The sequence below is a fragment of the Engystomops pustulosus genome, chromosome 7 (genome assembly GCF_040894005.1).
Source record: "Engystomops pustulosus chromosome 7, aEngPut4.maternal, whole genome shotgun sequence".
Taxonomy (NCBI): domain Eukaryota; kingdom Metazoa; phylum Chordata; class Amphibia; order Anura; family Leptodactylidae; genus Engystomops; species Engystomops pustulosus.
In genome coordinates, this window is record NC_092417.1 from 1887734 (window position 1) to 1908005 (window position 20272).

General features: G+C 44.2%; 1 protein-coding gene across 2 annotated transcripts in view; it reads left to right on the top strand.

Annotated features, from left to right (window-relative positions):
* Positions 1–8357, top strand: part of TUFT1 (tuftelin 1) — an 8789-nt gene extending 432 nt beyond the window's left edge. Inside the window, exons 2-13 of one of the 2 annotated variants that reach the window (XM_072114446.1) lie at positions 1491–1562; positions 1984–2091; positions 2676–2762; positions 3203–3274; positions 3359–3433; positions 3527–3634; positions 3733–3861; positions 4138–4226; positions 4423–4528; positions 4626–4709; positions 7279–7379; positions 7463–8357. In XM_072114446.1, coding sequence (XP_071970547.1) covers positions 1491–1562; positions 1984–2091; positions 2676–2762; positions 3203–3274; positions 3359–3433; positions 3527–3634; positions 3733–3861; positions 4138–4226; positions 4423–4528; positions 4626–4709; positions 7279–7379; positions 7463–7529 — 1098 coding nt within the window. In that variant the 3' untranslated portion in view covers positions 7530–8357. The remainder of the gene's footprint in view (positions 1–1490; positions 1563–1983; positions 2092–2675; positions 2763–3202; positions 3275–3358; positions 3434–3526; positions 3635–3732; positions 3862–4137; positions 4227–4422; positions 4529–4625; positions 4710–7278; positions 7380–7462) is intronic. The other variant, XM_072114447.1, reaches the window with a different exon arrangement.
* The last annotated feature ends 11915 nt before the right edge of the window (positions 8358–20272 follow it).

The following is a 20272-nucleotide window of genomic DNA, read 5'->3' on the forward strand; positions in this document are numbered from 1 at the left end:
GTTACATTGTGGTGTTATTGTTGTGTTGTACTGATGCAGGACATGTTACATTGTGGTGTTATTGTTGTGTTATACTGATGCAGGACATGTTAGTGTAGTTGTTACTCTGTATCTCTACAGAAGTTGTTACGTGACTGCAGGAGATATTGTATCCTTGTAAAGTTGTTACACTGTATAGATTTGTGTGTAGTTGTAACATTTTATCGTCGTCTGGTTTACTGTATTGCTGGGGGAGTTGTTACTTTGTATCAGTGTAGGCATTGTGTCTCCTATAGGGTTAGTAGGTTACGATGTTTTATGGACAGCTGTTACCTGTATAGGTAGATGCTGGTGGTGTCACTGTATTGCTGGGGGAGTTGTTACTTTGTATCAGTGTAGTCATTGTGTCTCCTATAGGGTTAGTAGGTTACAATGTTTTATGGACAACTGTTACCTGTATAGGTAGATGCTGGTGGTGTCACTGTATTGTGGGGGTACTAGACACTATGCAGAGGTTTTATTTTGGATTATGGTAACCGGGTAGGGAATAACATCTTGGGGACTGCCCCGTCATCCTTTGTATATGGATTCCATGGGGCTCTAGGCCTGTCTTCTTGTCTAGTCTCCGCTACACTATGAAGATTACACCCCACTGTATTGTGAGGACGGGGAACATATACAATGAGAATTCACCCCCCTGCAGTAATATTAGGATTGGGAATGTGCCTAATGAGACCCCACTGCAGTTATCCTAATAGCAGACACGTGTGCGCCCTCAGAGCTCACACTCTATGAATCTGCCCCGGGGTATATGTCTGACAACTGATCCCTCCGCCTGCCCAGACAGAGGCCTCACATCTACCCTCAGGAATGTCTGGATTCCTGTGGGAAAAGCAGGCAGATTAACCCCTGCACTCCCTGAGCCCTGCCAGGATACTGACACCAGCGCTCCCGGAATGCAGGCAAAGTTCAGGTCTCCTCTTACGCAATGGTGCCATGAATAATTGATCGGCTGTAATCAGAGTGGGAGGGTCAGGCGGATACTGTAAAGATTCCCACACGAAACATAAGGGTTGCTTAAGAGTTTAAGTATCAGTAGGTTGATTCACACATCAGGTAGAAAGAGTGGGGGTCTTCAGCCATATGTCATTGAGGTCAGCACAATGGATTGTGTAGTGTTTGAACATCCTCGATGGTGGTGGGACCCATTGTGTAGACACAGGTAGGGCACAGTCTCTTAAAGGCATCAGAAAACTTGTGCTCACTGCATCCTGGATACTAGTATCACTCCATAGCATTAATTACATGGAGTCACTAGCCTAATGATCACCGCTGACCACCCGCCTATTAAAGAGTCAGCTCACTGGTCAAGGGATTAAGAGTGACTGAGTAATGTGAATTATGAGTTCGGTCATTGGGTGAATCGAGCGGAAGGACTCCCGTTCTATAGGTGACTGGGTAGTATACATTAGGTGAGTTGTCAGTCTGACGTCTTTGTCTTTACCTCACAGGACAGTATTAAAACACTACGCCTGACGTTACGTGATGACCAGTCTCCGGAGAGAACAGACACCAAAGTGAAGGTGAGCAACAAAAACTAGAACGCGTCTTCCCATCTAGTTCATCAGTCCACTGCTCCTGTCAAGGGTCCGAAACCACGTACTTTCTTCTTACTAACTGGATGGCTACCATTATTATTTATTACAGACTTTCCCATAGGTTTGGAGTCTACGAGTACGTAACTCTGCATTACTAGGCGAGTGAGGTGGTTGTCATATAGCTGCTTTGTGTGGATAGGTGAACAATTTGCTGACGTTCTGGATCTTTCCCCAGAAGTTGACGTCATCTCTGTTGATATTGTGAAACCGACACCACGTCCTGGCATTTGTGACCACTGCACATGAAGCTAAATTTACCTCCTCTTCCTCCTAGTATCTGTTACATGGTACATTACGGACTCTCCCCTGTATACAGCTGTCACTAATTCTTTCTTGTTGTCCTCAGCCGGTGGGACGTGCCTTTGCCCTCATCTCTTCACGCCCCCTAAGAGGGTCCCGGCCCCTCAACTCCGAGCTGATCAAATCCAAAGATGGAGATGAAGAAATCATTAAGGTATGAGACCAAAATAAAGATGGGTTTGGCTATTTCCTCCCCGTGTGTCACCTCCAGGGAATGTGCGGAGAGGTGGAGGCCGCTTATGTCACTGAGGAATTTAAATGTGATCTATATGGATAAAGATTACTGACGACTTATGAGGTTAATGGCGCTGCGCACACAGTGGGATAAGATAATTATAGCTCACAGTAGTGTGCTGCATTGATCTCAGAGTTAATATATCACGCAGACATCCGTCCGCTCCCCTCGGTGTGTGGAGGAGCTCGCTGGGGAGTATACGGGAGGCCTAGGTGTGTCCTGTAAACACAGCTCTGTTTGTATTGGTCTTAAGGCTTTTGTTGCAGGTGGCCATTTATGTACCACTAAGTAAGTCTACTCCATAGCACATGGGGAAATGTGGAGAGCAATCACATTCATGTCCTTAAATAACCCCAATTGTCCCCTGTCCCAAATCTACATGGGACAAACCCTAATGTGACTATTCTCTGCGCAATGGTCCCTTTGTCATGATGTTTGCAGAGTCAACGACAAGAGCCGAGATGTTCTGACACAATTATAAAAGCCCGATTGTCTTCTTCCAGGTATATCTCAAAGCCAAAGCGGAGGACAAGAAGAACCACGAGTGGAATGTCAGCCAGCTGAGAAACGAGGTGCGGCAGATCCAGGAGGTGAATGATTACAGATATCTATAGTAGACATCAATGGGTTATTCAATTCGTCCAGTCATAGATCCAAAACTAGGTTCCGCCAAAGCTTGCTGCATCTTCTGGAAAACTATGCCCAGGGCATCCAGATATATAGTTTGAGGCATCGTTATGCCATTGAATACCTCAACACACGACCAGATGCTGCAATAACATGGACAAACCGGCGGGAGGTTGTTAATGTGGTCTCCGTTTTTTACAATACACTGTCCTTGAGACTTATTTCCTATACAGCGCGCTCAGCAGTAATGGCATCCAAGTAATTAATTATTCATCCATTGAATAATATCCATTGCTTCCTGTATTTTGTGTGGTCAGGAAGTTTTCCATAGATCCGGTGGTTATGTTACAAATGGATGGGGGAGTGGAGCACTAGTCGTGATAGTGTAATTTTGCTCTTCTAGGCACGGACCTCCTTGACGTTACTCCGTAAAGACCTTGATGTCTCCAAACATGAAGGTCACCGTTCAGACAAGGTAAGTTATAATAAGCCTTTATGTAACTCTCAGTATAATGGTGGGATATGGGTTGGCCTTTCCTGACTTGGTCTTATTTTGAAGGTTGACGGTGTGGAAATGCAGAATGGTGATGGACAGACTGGCACACTGTGGTCAAGGACTACGGCACACGAGGAGGCGAGTTGTGATGGCTGCTGTGCCCTATTTTTAGAAACTTTTATTTTTATATCTTACTGCTCCAGAATCTTGATACGTTTATTGTATCTTCAGGAATTCCCACTTGATAATGGAAAGAACATGAGAGAGACGGCTCACAAGTTGTACGCTAGACTCCAGGAAACGGAGAGACGGCACCAGGCAGACCGCAAGATGTACGAGGTCAGGTTCCCACCATGTCTGGTGCACCTGCATTTTGTCACATAGTGAAGGTTTTTCCGACGAGTTGACTAACAATTTCTTTATTCTTCTTGTAAAAGGAAAAGCTAAATCACTGGCAACAAGAAGCGGAACAGAGCAACCGAGCGCGAGTACAAGCGCAGGAAATGGCTACCGAGCGCCAAAAAGAGGTGGATGAACTGAAGAGGCTGATGTCCAATATGGAGAAGGTAATAGCTGCAGACTGGGTATTCTACTATGAAGATAAATCATAACATGGATTCGGTGATATCTGGCCTGCTATGGTCCCGCACTCAGAGCTGCTTGGACATTTCTGTAGCCCAATCTCCAGGCATATGGTAATGCCATATTTTTGCTCTATGCCCGGCTAGGGAATCTGATGTACATAGAACATTCTTGTATTTTTCATTCCTGTAGTGTCCTTGAATACTGACAATAACCGTAGCTAGAAAATACTTGCTTAACAACTAATCTCCAATCCATAGGAACACCAACAACTACTGCAGACGGTAAAAGATAATGAAAAAGAACTGGCGAAAATGAAAGAACAGCCAGATGGACCCCTGCAGGACAGGTATGAGTGGTCCTGGGAAGAGAGTAATAAGAAACAGTGAGGGAAGGGGATGGGGGAGGGTCGCTGAAGCCCTGCTGGGCAAGTGTTACCCTGTCCTGGTCATAGCGCAGGGCTAAATATAAGATGCATTAGTGCCCTCCATAGTGTAGGCTGCATGGGAAAGCTCTTAGACCGAAATCTATTCCTCCTCTTCCAGATGTCAGGAACTGGAAAAGACGGTGTCTACTCTGAAGGAGAAGATCCATCACCTGGATGACATGCTAAAAAGTCAACAGCGTAAAGTGCGTCAGATGATTGAACAGGTAATGGCAGGAAGCTTTGTGACAAGAGTCGCTGCTCCTCCACGTTCCCCTCCTGGGTTAGTGAAGCTCATTGTCTTGTGGTGTTTTGCTTCTTCAGCTGCAGAATTCCCGAACGGCGATGCAGGAAAAAGATTCACTGATTCAGGAGCTGCGGGAAAAAGTGTCATGGCTGCAGGCAGAGGTGAGAGGTGGTCCGGACCCTGAGACCTGTATGTGTACCCTTTACCTTTCCATGCACAGGCCCACATTTATCAAAAGTGGTGCAAACTGCACTCTGTGCCTCACTAATGTGCAGGGTGCGGCAGATTATTGAATACTGGTGCACGGTCTTCATGAATCTGGCGCGCCCTGAGCGTGCAAGACAGTTCAGTCGAGTTGCAGCAATAAATGTGGCGCAAGGTCCGACTCTGCACCGGACTCCCCCCCCCCCCCCCCCCTTTAGGTACAGAATTTTGTGGTGTGGATGACACAGAGCAGCCGCAACACAATACTAGCCCAAACGCCTTATAAATACATGTGCAACTCTTTATTAAATGTGGGCCATAGTGGTATTGTAGGACTTAGGATAGAGGTTGTAAAGTAACCCATAGGGGCACATTTACTTACCTGTCCCTGTCGCGATACCCGCTGTACAACGTTAACGCACTCTGCCGCAATTCACTAAGATCCTGCGTCCGATATCCTGCATGTGCCGCTTCCCCGCTCAGGTCCCCGGAGTTCACCTTCTTCTTCCCGGTGTATGTGAGTGCATTGTCCGTGTATAATGCGCTGTGCGTGGAGTCACTAAGATCCTGCACCCGATATCCTGCATGTGTCTCTTCCCCGCTCAGGTCCCCGGAGTTCACCTTCTTCCTGGTGCATGTAAGTGCATTGTCCGTGTATAATGCGCTGTGCGGGGAGTCACTAAGATCGTGCACCCGATATCCTGCATGTGTCGCTTCCCCGCTCAGGTCCCCGGAGTTCACCTTCTTCCTGGTGCATGTAAGTGCATTGTCCATGTAGAATGCGCTGTGCGGGGAGTCACTAAGATCCTGCGTCCGATATCCTGCATGCTTTGCTTCCCTGCTCAGGTCCCCGGAGTTCACCTTCTTCTTCCCGGTGTATGTGAGTGCATTGTCCGTGTATAATGCGCTGTGCGGGGAGTCACTAAGATCGTGCATCCGATATCCTGCATGTGTCGCTTCCCCGCTCAGGTCACTGGAGTTCACCTTCTTCCTGGTGCATGTAAGTGCATTGTCCGTGTAGAATGCGCTGTGCGGGGAGTCACTAAGATCCTGCGTCCGATATCCTGCATGTGTCGCCTCCCCGCTCAGGTCACTGGAGTTCACCTTCTTCTTTCTGGTGCATGTAAGTGCATTGTCCGTGTAGAATGCGCTGTGCGGGGAGTCACTAAGATCCTGCGTCCAATATCCTGCATGCTTTGCTTCCCTGCTCAGGTCCCCGGAGTTCACCTTCTTCTTCCCGGTGTACGTGAGTGCATTGTCCGTGTATAATGCGCTGTGCGGGGAGTCACTAAGATCCTGCCCCCGATATCCTGCATGTGTCGCTTCCCCGCTCAGGTCCCGTAGTTCACCTTCTTCCTGGTGCATGTAAGTGCATTGTCCGTGTAGAATGCGCTGTGCGGGGAGTCACTAAGATCCTGCGTCCGATATCCTGCATGCTTTGCTTCCCTGCTCAGGTCCCCGGAGTTCACCTTCTTCTTCCCGGTGTATGTGAGTGCATTGTCCGTGTATAATGCGCTGTGCGGGGAGTCACTAAGATCGTGCATCCGATATCCTGCATGTGTCGCTTCCCCGCTCAGGTCCCTGGAGTTCACCTTCTTCCTGGTGCATGTAAGTGCATTGTCCGTGTAGAATGCGCTGTGCGGGGAGTCACTAAGATCCTGCGTCCGATATCCTGCATGCTTTGCTTCCCTGCTCAGGTCCCCGGAGTTCACCTTCTTCTTCCCGGTGTATGTGAGTGCATTGTCCGTGTATAATGCGCTGTGCGGGAAGTCACCAAGATCCTGCGCCCGATATCCTGCATGTGTCACTTCCCCGCTCAGGTCCCCGGAGTTCACCTTCTTCTTCCTGGTTCATGTAAGTGCATTGTCGGTGTATAATACGCTGTGCAAGAAGTCACCAAGATCGTGCTTCCGATATCCTACATGTGTCCCTTCCGTTCAGGTCTCCAGATTTCACCTTCTTCCCGATGCATCTAAGTGCTTGGGCTTGCGACACAATTTTAAAATTAAATCCCGCGTTCAGCCCGAATCCGTCAGATTGTCCGATGCCCCCCCCCCCCATTTCTGTTGTATGAAAGTCAGCGCAATTGCACTAAAATCCGATCGTGTGCGACACAATCCCCTGCTTAATACCGATCTTGGAGGTGCAAATCCTGAAAATTTCTAAAAGCTGACGAAAGTGCGGTCTGCGATTAAATAAGTACTATAATTTTGAAGTGCTGATTGAGCAGAAGGCAACTCCATATACCGGAGGCCATTAGGCCCACAATAAGAACAACATCCCATCAAATGATCCATTATCTAGAAGGTGATATTTATCCTTTGTAGAAGTACCAGGTATCAGCCATCACAACATCCTTTGCCCTGTACAGTGGTTACTATAGTGGTGTTCTTGCTGCTTTCTTGTCGGTCTTCACTTCTGGAGTGTTCTGGAGTCTTTGTCTTACCTTCTTTGTTTCCCTCGCTCGTATTACTCATCATTGTCTACTGTTCTCAATGACCTCATTCCATGTTGTTTGCTTTCCAGAACCTTGAACTACAGGACAAACTGGAACATTTTCTATCCTCCCAACCAGGACAGACCTCATACCAGCCGAAGAGCTACACCAGACCCAACCTGCACAATTTGTACGTTGCATCTTACTATTAACGTAAGACGACAATTTTGGTTAAACAATTATTCATATGATAATTTTCTTTTGTCTCAATAGCAAACGAGTGTACCTACCCGCAGGATCTGGCCGTCCGTCACCACTAATAAAGCTGGTGGAGACATGATGTGGAACCAGTACTATGCACCTCAAACTATGAATGACTTATCTGGTGGATCACCCAACTTATAGTGCATCCCTGTATAACGAGAATAACATCATGGCACCTACCTTTCCACCTCCGTGAGACCTATATCTGTTGCCTCTATCTATCAGTCGGTATACGAAAAATATAAGTGATAAAGGACGTTATGGCTGGATGACATGTGGGCTGTCGGGCAGTAGGACACCGAGCAAAGCAGCAGCAAGAAGATTGTGCCTCTAACTTTTCACCTTAACCAAAGCCAGAGCCTTGAGCTGCTGTTTACCCAACGCAAGTCTTCTGGGCACAACATGGTGCTGACGTCTGCCCTCACTGGCAGGAGGCGCCATAACTGCTTCCATTCTGGGTGGGACCATAAAGGACTTTGAACGCCTCAGGGAACTAGCACTCTGCCAGGTCTCCTACAAACAGCTTGTATGGCAGCTTATCTATCCCTTTATGTTACTCGCTGCGTACTCACAAAATGGACACAAGCAGCAGAGGTGGCTTACAGGGAGCTCGTTCTTCACGAGACGGGTAATGGCATCTACGGGGTCAATACTGTCCATAGGTTATACCATGATAATACTGAGCTAGTCAATGCAATATCCAACTAGGCCATGCAGTCTGTATATGAAAGACGGGGCAAGGTTGTAACCCACCCAACAAGGGCTAGAGGCTGAGCCTCGTACATTCTTCTGTTGAGCACTGATGTTGGGGGTTGTACTCCTGCAGCAAACCTTGCATGTATTTATTGATGTCTTAGCGCCTTAACGTGTTGTAGTGTTGAATAAATTAATGTTATTTAAAGTATGTGAAGCCTCCTGTCTGTGCTGGTGACATGTACGTACATGATATGGTGACGGCAGGGCTGCTCCGGGTTTCGTCTGCGCTACACACCCAGCGTAATTAGTGTGTCACACACCCACATGCGCTGCTGAAGCCCTCCTCTCCTGACGAATTCTCAACGTGGATGGAGGACAATGTGTACACAACGTGAGAAGGACTGGGGAGTCAAGCTCGGATTCCCAGAAGTGCAGGTTACAGCAGCGATACGTCAGTTCCCTGATATTGTGATTGACTACGGGAGAAGGTTTAAGTAAAGTCAGTCTATCGGTGGTCTGTATATAATTCTCATACATATCAGGTAAACATTGGCCATATCTGCCCCTCCCCATTATATGAGACCTCCAAGCTCTTCCCCAATGGTGGATATTAGTTGATAATTAGTCTGTCGGCAGTATGTACCCTTTCCTACATGTTAATTTTGTGTGATTGTGTGTATACAGGGGAGTTGGTAGATAAAGTGATCCAACGAGCTCGTGGTCTGCTGACAGATTGGGGCAGATTTAGTTACACGGTCCAGTCGTGATCCAGTGGCGCGTTCTCTGACGCTGATTCAGGTTCTGCCGGGATTCACTAAGGTCGTGCGCCCGATATCCACTAGGTGTCGCTACTGCGCTGAGGTCCGCTGGAGTTCACCTTCTGCGTCCCGGTGTATGTGAGTGCTATTTTTGTGAAACTTTTTTTTTTTTTTTTAAATTCCGCGTTTTTTCCGAATCTGTCAGGTTTTCCGACGACCACGCCCCTGATTTTTGTCACGTGAAAGCCGGCGCCGATGCGCCACAATCTGATCGCAGAATACGACCCCTAAGTAGATGTGCCCCATTGTGGAAGGAAGCAGTGAGGGTAATGATCCCTATGGATGGGATAATATCGGGTATTGTTATGTAAGCACTTTACAAATCTCATCAGTTATGAGGCAGTAAAGGCGCGGCTGCACATTTTTATTTTGCAGGGAAGTGTTAAGAACTGAACGTCAAGTTCTGCTAATTCCCCCCCCCAGGGCCGGGCGCGGGATAATGAGTATAATGGGCTGGGTGCTCCTGGCTCAGACAGAAGACAAGCTTGTGGCTCCACCTGTTGGTCACCTGAGGTAAGGCACATTAGTGAAGACCATGTGGGTTACTTATCCGTTTGTTTTGGCTAGTTTTTGGTCGTTTTTCTGTCTGCCCGTTTGGTAATTTATCAATCTCACTTTTTCCTTTTTTTTTCCAGATCTCTTTTTGAGACATTTGTTACAAATGTCGCACAAATGTCTCAAGTCACTGCCTTCCATTTTCTAAGTTTTATGGTTTAACCTGGAGCTTTTTTGCACCAAAAAAATGTTGCAAATATTCGACAATTTGAAATGATAAAGGTCATTGGCGACATTAAGCACATCTGGAATAGAAGATAAATGTGTCAAATGTCGGCGGACATTTCAAAAATGTCCCCAAAAAGGCACAAAAATTGCAATGCGCCAAAAAATGCCTCAAAAAAAAGAAAGAAAAACAGGAAGAAAAATAAAGATAAATAACCCCCATTGTGTTCTTGTGGACCCTCTGGTGTACTGCTCCACCCTGAAGAGGAATCCATCTCTGCTGAAATCTCTGGAGGCTTGTGTCATGCAGGGAAAGCGGCTGCTTAATCAGTGATGTGTTTATGACGGGGGATGAGCTGTAAATCACATTGTTATGTGCTCTTCATACCTTTGCAGTGTCACAGGTAAAGAGTTATGAGGATTGTAAAGTGGATGACCGGATAGAGGCGAAGGAAATAACATGGCACCGCGCGTTGGGAAGGGGTGGAGGACAGGATATAAAAGAACTACAAGGGCTGTGCCAGGAATAATCAAAGAAAATCCAGCTCTGAAGTCTGTAGAATTGCAAATGCAACGAATCGCAACTCAAGATTAGGCAGATGAATGACAGATGCACCATCAAAATAAGGCAGAAGCGATGCAGGGTTAGGGAATGGACAGACAGAGACAGTGAGCCCCAAGACTAAGCTCCTTCCATACCTAATAACCCAACTTATCCTGTGCGGAAGTGATAACTGGTCAACACTCCCTTCCTGCACCAAAGCACAAACACAGAGACAACAACAAGATAATATACAGCGATTAAAAATACACAATTTCACCTGCATGGCCCTAGTGATAAAATAAGGATTAACGTATGAAAAATCCAGAGGATATACGTGTCCCCGTCTAATTCCCACTGATCGCCTAAGGAATCCAGAGGGGGTTTCTGCATCCAAAAGCTTGACATATAGATGTAGATGGAGTCCTTTGACTGGGGCACTTTGGGGGTTGCCCCATTCGTAGGACTCCATGTATAAAATAGGTAAATAGGTACAGCCGTCTCCACAGGTGAGCACTAACATAAAGGAGACACTTTTATAACTTTTACAATTTTTGGAAACCTCTTTAGCCAACCCTTCTCAGATGTCAGTAGGGAACAACAAATACGCCCTTGTGAGTAGAGGGTTTGAGGTCAGTAAAAAGATGAAGACTTGCTATGGGGGCCCAATAGCTAAGGGCAGGCCTACATTGTAGTACATCTGCCTCACAAAGTTATATAAAAAAAAAAAAGCAAATCAAAAAGTCACCAAGAAATGAAATTAATGAAACATCAAAAAAACACAAAAATGTTATGGGTCTTAAGGGTATGACAAAAAAAAAAAAAAAAACTTTCCGTATTTTTCGGACTATAAGGCGCACAAAAAAACCTTTGATTCTCTCGGAAATCAAAGGTGCACCTTATAGTCCAGTGCGCCTTATGTATGAACCGCACTTACAGACAACAACTGCCTTGAGCTGTGCACAGGTCTGCCACCTGCTGGTCATTCATCCTTATAATCAGGTGCGCCTTATATATGAACCTAGATGTTTAAGAAGGTATTTATTGAAGGTGCACCTTATAGTCCGAAAAATACGTTATCTGTTTTTGTTAACAATTATTTTTTTCTATGCAAAATCTTGACACTGGAGAACAACATACAATTTCCAAATTTTTGCAGTTATTTGGGCTTATTTATTAAGGGTCCCGCGGCAGCGGGTTTCCCAGCTTTTCGGGGATAGTGCCGGGGATTGTGTTGCAATTGCGCCGGCTTTCACGTGAAACAAATCGAGGGGGGCTTGCTGTAAGACAATCTGACGGATTACGACTACACGCAAGATTTAACATTCAAAATTGTGTCGCATCCAATGTATTTACATACACTGGGAAGAAGATGGTGAACTCCAGCGGACCGGATTGGGGATCGCGCAGGGACCGGGTAAGTAAATGTGCCCCATTGTGTTGTCCTATGTGATTATACCCTAAACATGAGGAATATATCAGTATATTAAGCTTATTTTATACATTGTAACTATTCTAAATGTACAGAATAAAGATGTATATGAGGTGATTGTAAATGGCACTGATCAAAAGAGAGGCACTTTCAGAACCCTGCAGGTTATTAGTGATAATCTGCACCTTGTGATAATTTTCTTTATTATCCGAGAATCCCGATGTAACTGCCGCTGAACTTTGTATAGATGTTGTGCTGTCCCAAAGTGAGCGACACCCTCTGGCAGAAGGTTGTCCAGATAAAGGCCAAAGGTGTGACCCTATCAGCCTAAGCAAGAGAAGTTGTTCCACCTCTGTGATTTCTAGAATATTGCATCTTTACAACATCACAAACTCATTCCTGTCCCTCAAAAAGCAGATCAACCCCAAAAGACAGAGGTAAGAGAGGACAGGATAACGTAGATAATCTCCATGGGGAATCGTTTCATCACTGCAACTGGAATTGCCTCCAGCTCAGGACTGACCAGGGAAGAATCTGTCTCGTCATGTAGCGTCACAACATTTAAGAGCATTTGGACTGAAAGCCGACTCTGCAGTGACCAAACCTCTGATTAGGAAAAAGAAGCAGAAGTCTAGACTCACCTCTGAGAAGCAAGTTGTGCAGACAGAGTACAATTCTCCAGAGTTAATTTCAGTGACCAAAGCAAGATCCATTCATTTGGATCTGACAGGCGCTGGCGAACGGTGTTAAGACTGAGCCCAAAGTCTGTAAAATAGTCAGTGAGAGAAGGTGGAGGAAGTGTCCTGGTTTGGGGAATGTTTTTCTGCAGCAGGAGTTGGACCTCTCATACAGATACAAGGCAGAGTGACTACAAGTGCTTATCAGAACCTTCTTCAACAACACACGGTTCCTTCCTTGTTTTCATCACTCAATCAGTTCGCAATTTTAATGCAGCACATTGCCCCCTGGTCACACAGCAAAACGGGTGAAGCAGTTCCTTGACAAAGAAAACATTGAAACAATGAAACGGCCGCAGCCCAGATTTATACCCAAAAGAAAACCTCTGGAAAAACCTTGGTGACAAAGTGCAGGGCAAGAAACCCACAACAGTCACAGAACTGCGGAAGAGACTAAGATGAGCGGAGCAGATCCCAGCAGGAAAGTGTGAGAGGCTAGTGCTGCCCTGCAGCCAGTGCGGAGGTCCTGCGGCCGGTGCGGAGGTCCTGTGCGCTCTCTACTGATTAATGACAGCTGGATCCTGCAGGAAATGTCAGTATAATCTGTCTCTGTGCTCCAGTCATTGCTGTTCTTTAATTATCATATGACGTTCTTTGCAAAATAAAAGGTTTTATGTTGACACTTTGGTCATTCGTTCTAGTGACCTCTTTAAAAAAAAAAAAAACCAAAATGTTCATCAATGGAGATTACATTATTTTTGGAAAAGATCAAGTGATCAGACAATTTTCTTGCTTTCTCTCTCTAATATATATATTGCAGCGAAGGCTTACCGGTAGCACCCGCGATCGGTGCCAGCACCGATCAGGGGTGTTTTACTGCTGATCGCCGCTGGCAAAGGTGCCGGCGCCATTTTTCCGTGGATCGTCGCTCCCCATGATGTCATCGGGGAGCGGTGATCCGTCGCCATGGTAGCTTCGGGTCTCACGAAGACCCGAAGCTACTTCGGGTTAACCCATTCATTACAATGTGCCCTCAGCACATTGTAATGTATGAATAGTAAAATCCCCATATACTGCCATACTGTAGTATGGCAGTATATGATAGGATCGTACAGACACCCTAGGGAGTCTGAAAAATAGTAAATAAAAAAAAAAAAAAAAAAAAAAAAAGTTAAAATAAAAAAATTATAATAAAAAAAACTAAAAATTCAAATCACCCCACTTTCCCTAGAACTGATACAAATATAAATAAACAGCAAAAACCATAAAACACATTAGGTATTGGCGCCCCCGAAAATGCCCGATCAAAATATGATAACGTTTTTCACTGCGTTTAACCCCGTAGCGGAAAATCGCGCCCAAAGTCGAAAATGGCACTTTTTTGCCATTTAAAAAAAAATTAAAAATTCTAAGTGATCAAAAGGTTGCACAAAGAATAAAGCAGACCTGTCATTTGGGGTGCACAGTGAAATCTGTAAAATCCAAGCCCACAAGAATACGCCACAAATGCGTTTTTTTTTTACCAATTTCACTGCATTTGGAATTTTTTTCCCACTTCCCTGTACACGGCATGGAATATTAAATACCACCATTTTGAAGTGTAATTTGTTACGCAGAAAAAACAAGTCGTCACAGCTCTGTACGTGGAAAAATAAAAAAGTTACAGATTTTTGAATGTGGGGAGTGAAAAATGAAAACGCAAAAACGAAAGAGGGTTGCGGTGGGAAGGGGTTAATGATGTTGTCTCTCGCTGTGATAGCCAAGATCTTTCAGTATTTTGTATGACATTTTGTGTTCTCCATATCTTCTTGGCCACTGGTGGTCTCCTCTTGTGTATACACTTCTCAAAAAAACAATAAAGGAAACAGAAACATCACAGTAGGGGGAAATTGTTCAAACGTTTGCGTACGACAGATCCCCCCATCCAGCCAGAATCATCAAGAGGCTTAGAGATATTGACTTACCTGGGAGGTGGCAGTGCCACCCGGGAAAACAATGCCAGGTTCCCAAGTTTTTAAAAAGTACGCATGCACAGGGCAGGAAAGCCCCCTCCAACGCCGGCATGATGTAGAGGTGCCGTAGTCGCATCATAATGTTTAATTCTTGCAGTGCGCATTTGCGATTAATTCTCTGCTTTTGTGCAAGAAAACTTGTGTAGAGTCAGTGATAAATTCCCCCCCCCAATGTCAATCACTTCGGTGACATGATCCTGTCCAATTATGAAAAGACACTCATCGTGAATCAATTTCTCCTGCTGTTATACAAATGGAACAGGTACAGATGATAACCCCCATAAAATGAGTGTTTCTGTAGGAGGTGTCCACACACCCTTTCTCTGCTGTCATCTATTTTGGGTGTTTGCATTTTGTTATTGTTCTCACCCCCAGAGGTAGTTCAAGGTAGTGTCACTATCCTCCACTGTGACCGGTTTGGTAATGGATCTGGAAAGGTGTAAGGAAGAGGTTTTTTATTTTTTTTGGAGCGCCACATAGCCAGAGGAACCCTGCCTGCAATTAGGGACTGGGATGAGATCTTGAGACCCATTGAGATACAATACACAGTCTACAGTGGGCCGGGGTTCTGATCCAAAACAATGCAAGGCCTCATGTGGTTGTAGTGTGTCAGCAGTCATCAATCAGCGACATCAAGCCTTCTTCCCTCCACAACACGTTGTACTACAGACTGTCCAGGAGTTGACTGATGCCTTATCCAGGTCCGATCACTCAGGAGAACATCCTCCGCCTCATCAGAACCATGTCCACACATTAAGGAGATACTGAAGGCGGCACGTCAGCAATGGATCAAGATCCAGCGTTCTAAACCGCAATCCCCGTCCAGCGTTACATCATTCCACAGCTCTAGGCAAAGGCTACATACCGCTAGAATGTTTCCATATGTTGCCTTATACCACAGATACACAGGTGCATCATGTCCGCGTGGAGAAAGTTCTGATTGTGGCCCATTTTTCATAATCTGCTGCGTGTCACTATAAGTAATTATAACTTTGGAAGCTTCAACATATCAAAGTGATTTTGAAATAGTTTTGTCGGGACACTTTGTGTTTCATGTTAGTTTTTTGTGGTATGTTTTTTTTTCACTTATTTATGAAAAAAACTGATATTTGGTGTAAATTTTTTAAAAATTCTTGAAATTCAAAACGTTCTACTTTTTCCACCACAGTCATAAGAGTGTCATAAGATTGATCCCCAATCTCTCCTGAGTATAACAATCCCCCATATGTGGTGGTGACTGTTGTACGGGCACTGGAGGGGCATGGAGGGGAAGCTGCGCCATTCATAGCAGATTGTATAATCTTTATTTTTTTGGCAATTTGGACATATAATGGCTTATTTTCTGCGACATGAGATGCATTTTACACTGGACCATAAATATAACATATTCCCTTATATACTCGAGTATAAGCAAAGTTTTTAAGCACAAAAATTGTGACGAAAAACCCTACCTCTGCTTATACTTATAGTCAGTGCAAACCCCCCCCCCCCCAGGTCCTCTTCAGTCTTCAGCTCTGGGGCCCGGTCTTAAAATTAGGGGCCTCTGCTTATACACAAGTAAATACGGTATCTTTATTTTATAGATCACTACGATTACGCTGATACTTGATTTATATAGATTTTTTTAAATGTATGTTTACAACTTTACTAAAGAAAAACTATTATAGAGAAAATCTCATTTATTTTCATATCGCTATCTTTTCGGTGACAGAGCTGTTTTAGGGCTTATTTTTTATGTGTTCAGTTGTCCTTTTCAGTGGTACCATGGGTGCACATAACTTTTTTGATCACTTTTTGGAACATTGTAAAGGGATTTTATGAAAAATGTACATTTTTAGCAGGTTTTTGGGTTTTGTTTTTGCAGCGCTCACTGAGCTGCTCCAATATCGTTACCGATTTATTGTACACGTTGTTATGTTTGTTAAATTTATAAACCTGCCAAAAATTATGATTTTTACCCATTTAATCCCACACAAAATGCAATAAAAAGTGATTAAAAAAAAAAAAAACATATCTACTCCACAATGTTATTATTACAAAGTACAGCATGTCCTGCAAAAAAAAAAAAAAAAACAAGCCATCAAATAGCTACATAATCAAAAAAAATAAATGTGTTATGCCACTTGGAAGACGGCAATGCAAAAACGATTTTTTACGCACATTAGGTTTTATTTTGAGAAATTTAGTAAAATGTAATAAAACATATCTAAGTCTGGTATCTCCATAATTGTAGTGACCCATAGAATAAATATAAAATGTTTATTAGGCTGTATGGTGAACAACACCCAAAAAAATAATGTTTAAAATCAATTACATAATTGTTGCTTTTCCATTCCTCAACACCCGAAAAAGTTAAAAATGTTTTCAACAAGGGGGTATACTGGAAAAAACACCTCATCCCGCAAAAAACAAACAAAAAAATAATTGCCCACACATGGCTCCACTTACGGGAAAATATAGAATTGGTCTTACCGGTAATTCGGTTTCCACTAAGTGACCATGAGGGCCCCCACCTGGAGGATGCACCTTATATCCTGTAGGGACAGGAAGTTACAAGAGTTCAAAAGACTCCTCCCTAGCACCCCACACCAGTGTCTAACAAAGTACCACCTGGAAGGTTGCAAGTGTATAGAAAATTTGGACCCATTACCAAGAAGGAAGAGAAATAATAGGGGGCCGTCGTGGTCAGTTAGTGTTAACCGAATTACTGGCAAGACTAATTTTATATTTTCCACCACGTTCCCATGACGGCCCCCACCTGGAGACTTACCAGATCATACTATTATTAGGGAGGGACTACCAGATCATCCTGGGAGGCAATATGCAAGCGGTAGTGTTTTGCAAATGTTGAGGAACTTGATCACGTTGCGGCACGGCAGATCTGGTCTAGAGATGCACCTCTTCTTTTCTGCCCATGAGGCTGCCAAAGCTCTCGTGGAAGGGGCTTTAAAGTTTTCCGGAAGGGGAGTGTTTGCGGACTTACAGTAGAGAATGATAGTAGATTTTATCCATATAGCTAAAGTTGCTTTAGAGGTTTTTCCCTGCAAAATTAACTAACAAGTATGGATCTTTCCTCCAGCCTTGTGTAGCTTCTAGGTAAAGAAGTCCACACCTTCTAACCTCTAGGGTTTGCCATCTTCTCTCAAAACCTGTTTTAGGGTGTGAACAGAAGGAGGGAAGAACGATCTCTTGTCTGCCGTGAAAGTCTGAGACTACTTTTGGAAGAAAGAGGGGGTCTAACAAAAGCGGTTTTAGTTTTAGTCTTATTTTATCTCAATCTAAAGGTTCGAAGGGAGTCCCTGTGAGATGATTTAGAACAAAGGAAAGATCCCAAGGGGGCACCTGTTTTTTTTTTTTATATATATGGTCTGATACAGGAACAGCCTCGAATGAACCTCTTAACCCACTGATGGTCTGCTAGGGAAAAGTCGAGAAAAACGCTTAGTGCAGAAATTTGGACCTTGAGGGTACTGGGTCTGAGTCCCTGAGTAAAACCTGACTGTAAAAAATCTAAAATGTGTGCTAGATTTGGGGTGCCCTGAGAGGGAGGGTGGTCCCCGCACCAAGGGGAGAATTTCTTCCAAATCTTTAGATTGCATTGGTTACAGGTTTCCTACTTGCTTTAATGTTACTGATTACTTAGTTAGAGAGGCCTTTTGCTGATAAGGTCCTCTCAGGATCCAGAATGTGAATTTTAACTGATGCATGTTCTGAAGACATAACGGTCCTGGTGTAGGAAGATCCTGATGGTAGGAGAGAAGAAAGGGGTTGTCTATAGACAGTCTTTGAATGACCGGAAACCAGCTTGTTTTTGGCCAGAATGGGGCAATAAAGATCAATAGAGACTGCTTGGTTCTCAGCTGCTGCAGTACCCTGGGGATCAAAGCGTAGACTAGACCTGTTCCCCATGATTGGCTGAAAACGTCTAGGCCTGCTGGAGAGGCCCAGAAAAAAAAAAAAAAGTGAGTCTTCCTCCTGTTTTGGCGAGTTGCAAACAGATCCAGTACGGGAGTCCCCCAAAGATACAGATTTCTTCGAAGGTTTCCGGGTATTCGTTTGGATCCAGTATGAATCTGCTCAGGAAGTCTGCGTCTAAATTTTCTGTACCACTGAGGTGAATTGCCCCTGAGGGAAAGAAGGTAGGATTCTGCCCACTTGAAGATCTGACGGGATAGGCATGTCAGGTTTTTTGATTTTGCACCCCCGTCTGCGAAAGTATGCAATAGTTGTTGTATTGTTGGAGAGGATTCTGATATGTTGGCCTTTTATGGATTTGTGGACTGTTCTGAGAGTCTCTAGGACTGCTTTTAGCTCCCTGTAATTTGAGGACATGAAGAGAGTGAGATCGGCCCACTGTCCCTGAAGATACAGACCTGGAAGTACTGCTCCCCAACCCTTCAGACATGCGTAAATATGGATTGTTAGAACTCCCCCTTCCTTAGATTTTGGGAATTTCTCCACCAGGTGAGGGGATGCTTGACTAGATGAGGAATTTTTACTGTATATTGTCCAAGTTTGCATTCTCATATGGTTCTGAGCCCAAGCTACGCACTGGATGCAGCATGTCAAGAGTCCTAGAAGACTTAGGGCTGTCCGGATGTTGCAGACATTCTTTTTCTGAATGAGACTCGCAGCTTAAATTTTTAAATTTTCTCTTGTGGCAAAAAAGAACTCAGTTTTGCTGAATCTAACCTTACACCTAGAAACTTCTTCGCCCTCTGTGGAGTTAGGTCAGTTTTTTCTCAATTTATAATCCATCCTAGATCTTGAGGAAGCTTTTGTGAGCTCTTAGCTCGGCCTCTGTTCTGGCAATTAAGTGCAGATGGTCGAGGTATGGTACAATCACAATGTTCTTCATCCTTAAGTCGGCTACCACTTCCACCATTATTTTGGTGAATATGCGTGGGGCAGACAAAATTCTGAATGGCAGTGCCTTGAATTGAAAGTGAAGGATTTCTCCTTCCGGGGATCGGATCGCATATCTGAGATATTTTTGATGGCTTTGGAGAATGGGGACATGATAGTATGCGTCCTTGAGATCTATTGTGCATAGAAAATAATTGAAACCTATTTTACTGATTCCATCTTGAAATGTTTGTATCTGAGGAATTCGGTTTTTTTCAAATTTATAATTAAACGGTAAGAACAGTTTTGTTTTTTAACTAAGAATAGGAGGGGAATATAATCCTTCCCTTTTTTCTAACTCCTCTACTGGAACAATCGCATTCATATGACATAGCTGCTGAATGTTGGCCCCCAGTTGGAGATTTTTTCGATCTAAGGGGTCTTTAAGCTGAACAATATCTTCCAAGGGGAGGTCAGTTTAACTACTCTTGTGACCTGGACATCTACCTTCGGTATGGAGTCCCAGAAAGCATTTTCTTCGAATATTCATCTATTACGTAACTCCTTAGGGACTGATATCCTTTTCTCTGGATCTTTTGTGTCTACTACTGGAAAGACCTGCTTCTTTTTGCGTTTTAATCCTCCAAAGAGTTTGTTGGTTCAACGAAATCTTCGATATCTAAGGGGTTTCTTAAAGCTTAACAGATTGTCTAGATCTTCTGAAGAGAAGAGGTATTTTGCGTGCCCCTGTTTTTTAGGTTGGACTTCCTATAAATCATCCTCAAATTTCTTACTTAGAGAACCAGAAGGGAAATCTGAATCCTGATCAGATGAGGAGGATTGAACGTATCTAGGTTTTTTTCTGGGGGGGGGGTTCAGGCAAATATACGGCAATGGAGGAGGATACCTCCTCTTTAATTGCTAGTCTCAGTTCGTTTATTAGGGAAGATCTTTCCCCCTTAAGGACTTTGGTTAAGCAGTTTGCACATAAAATCTTTTTATAATCCTTGGCTACTTTTGCACTGCATAACCCACATCTTTCAGATGGTTTCTTAGTAGGTTTCTCTTTTTGTTCTCT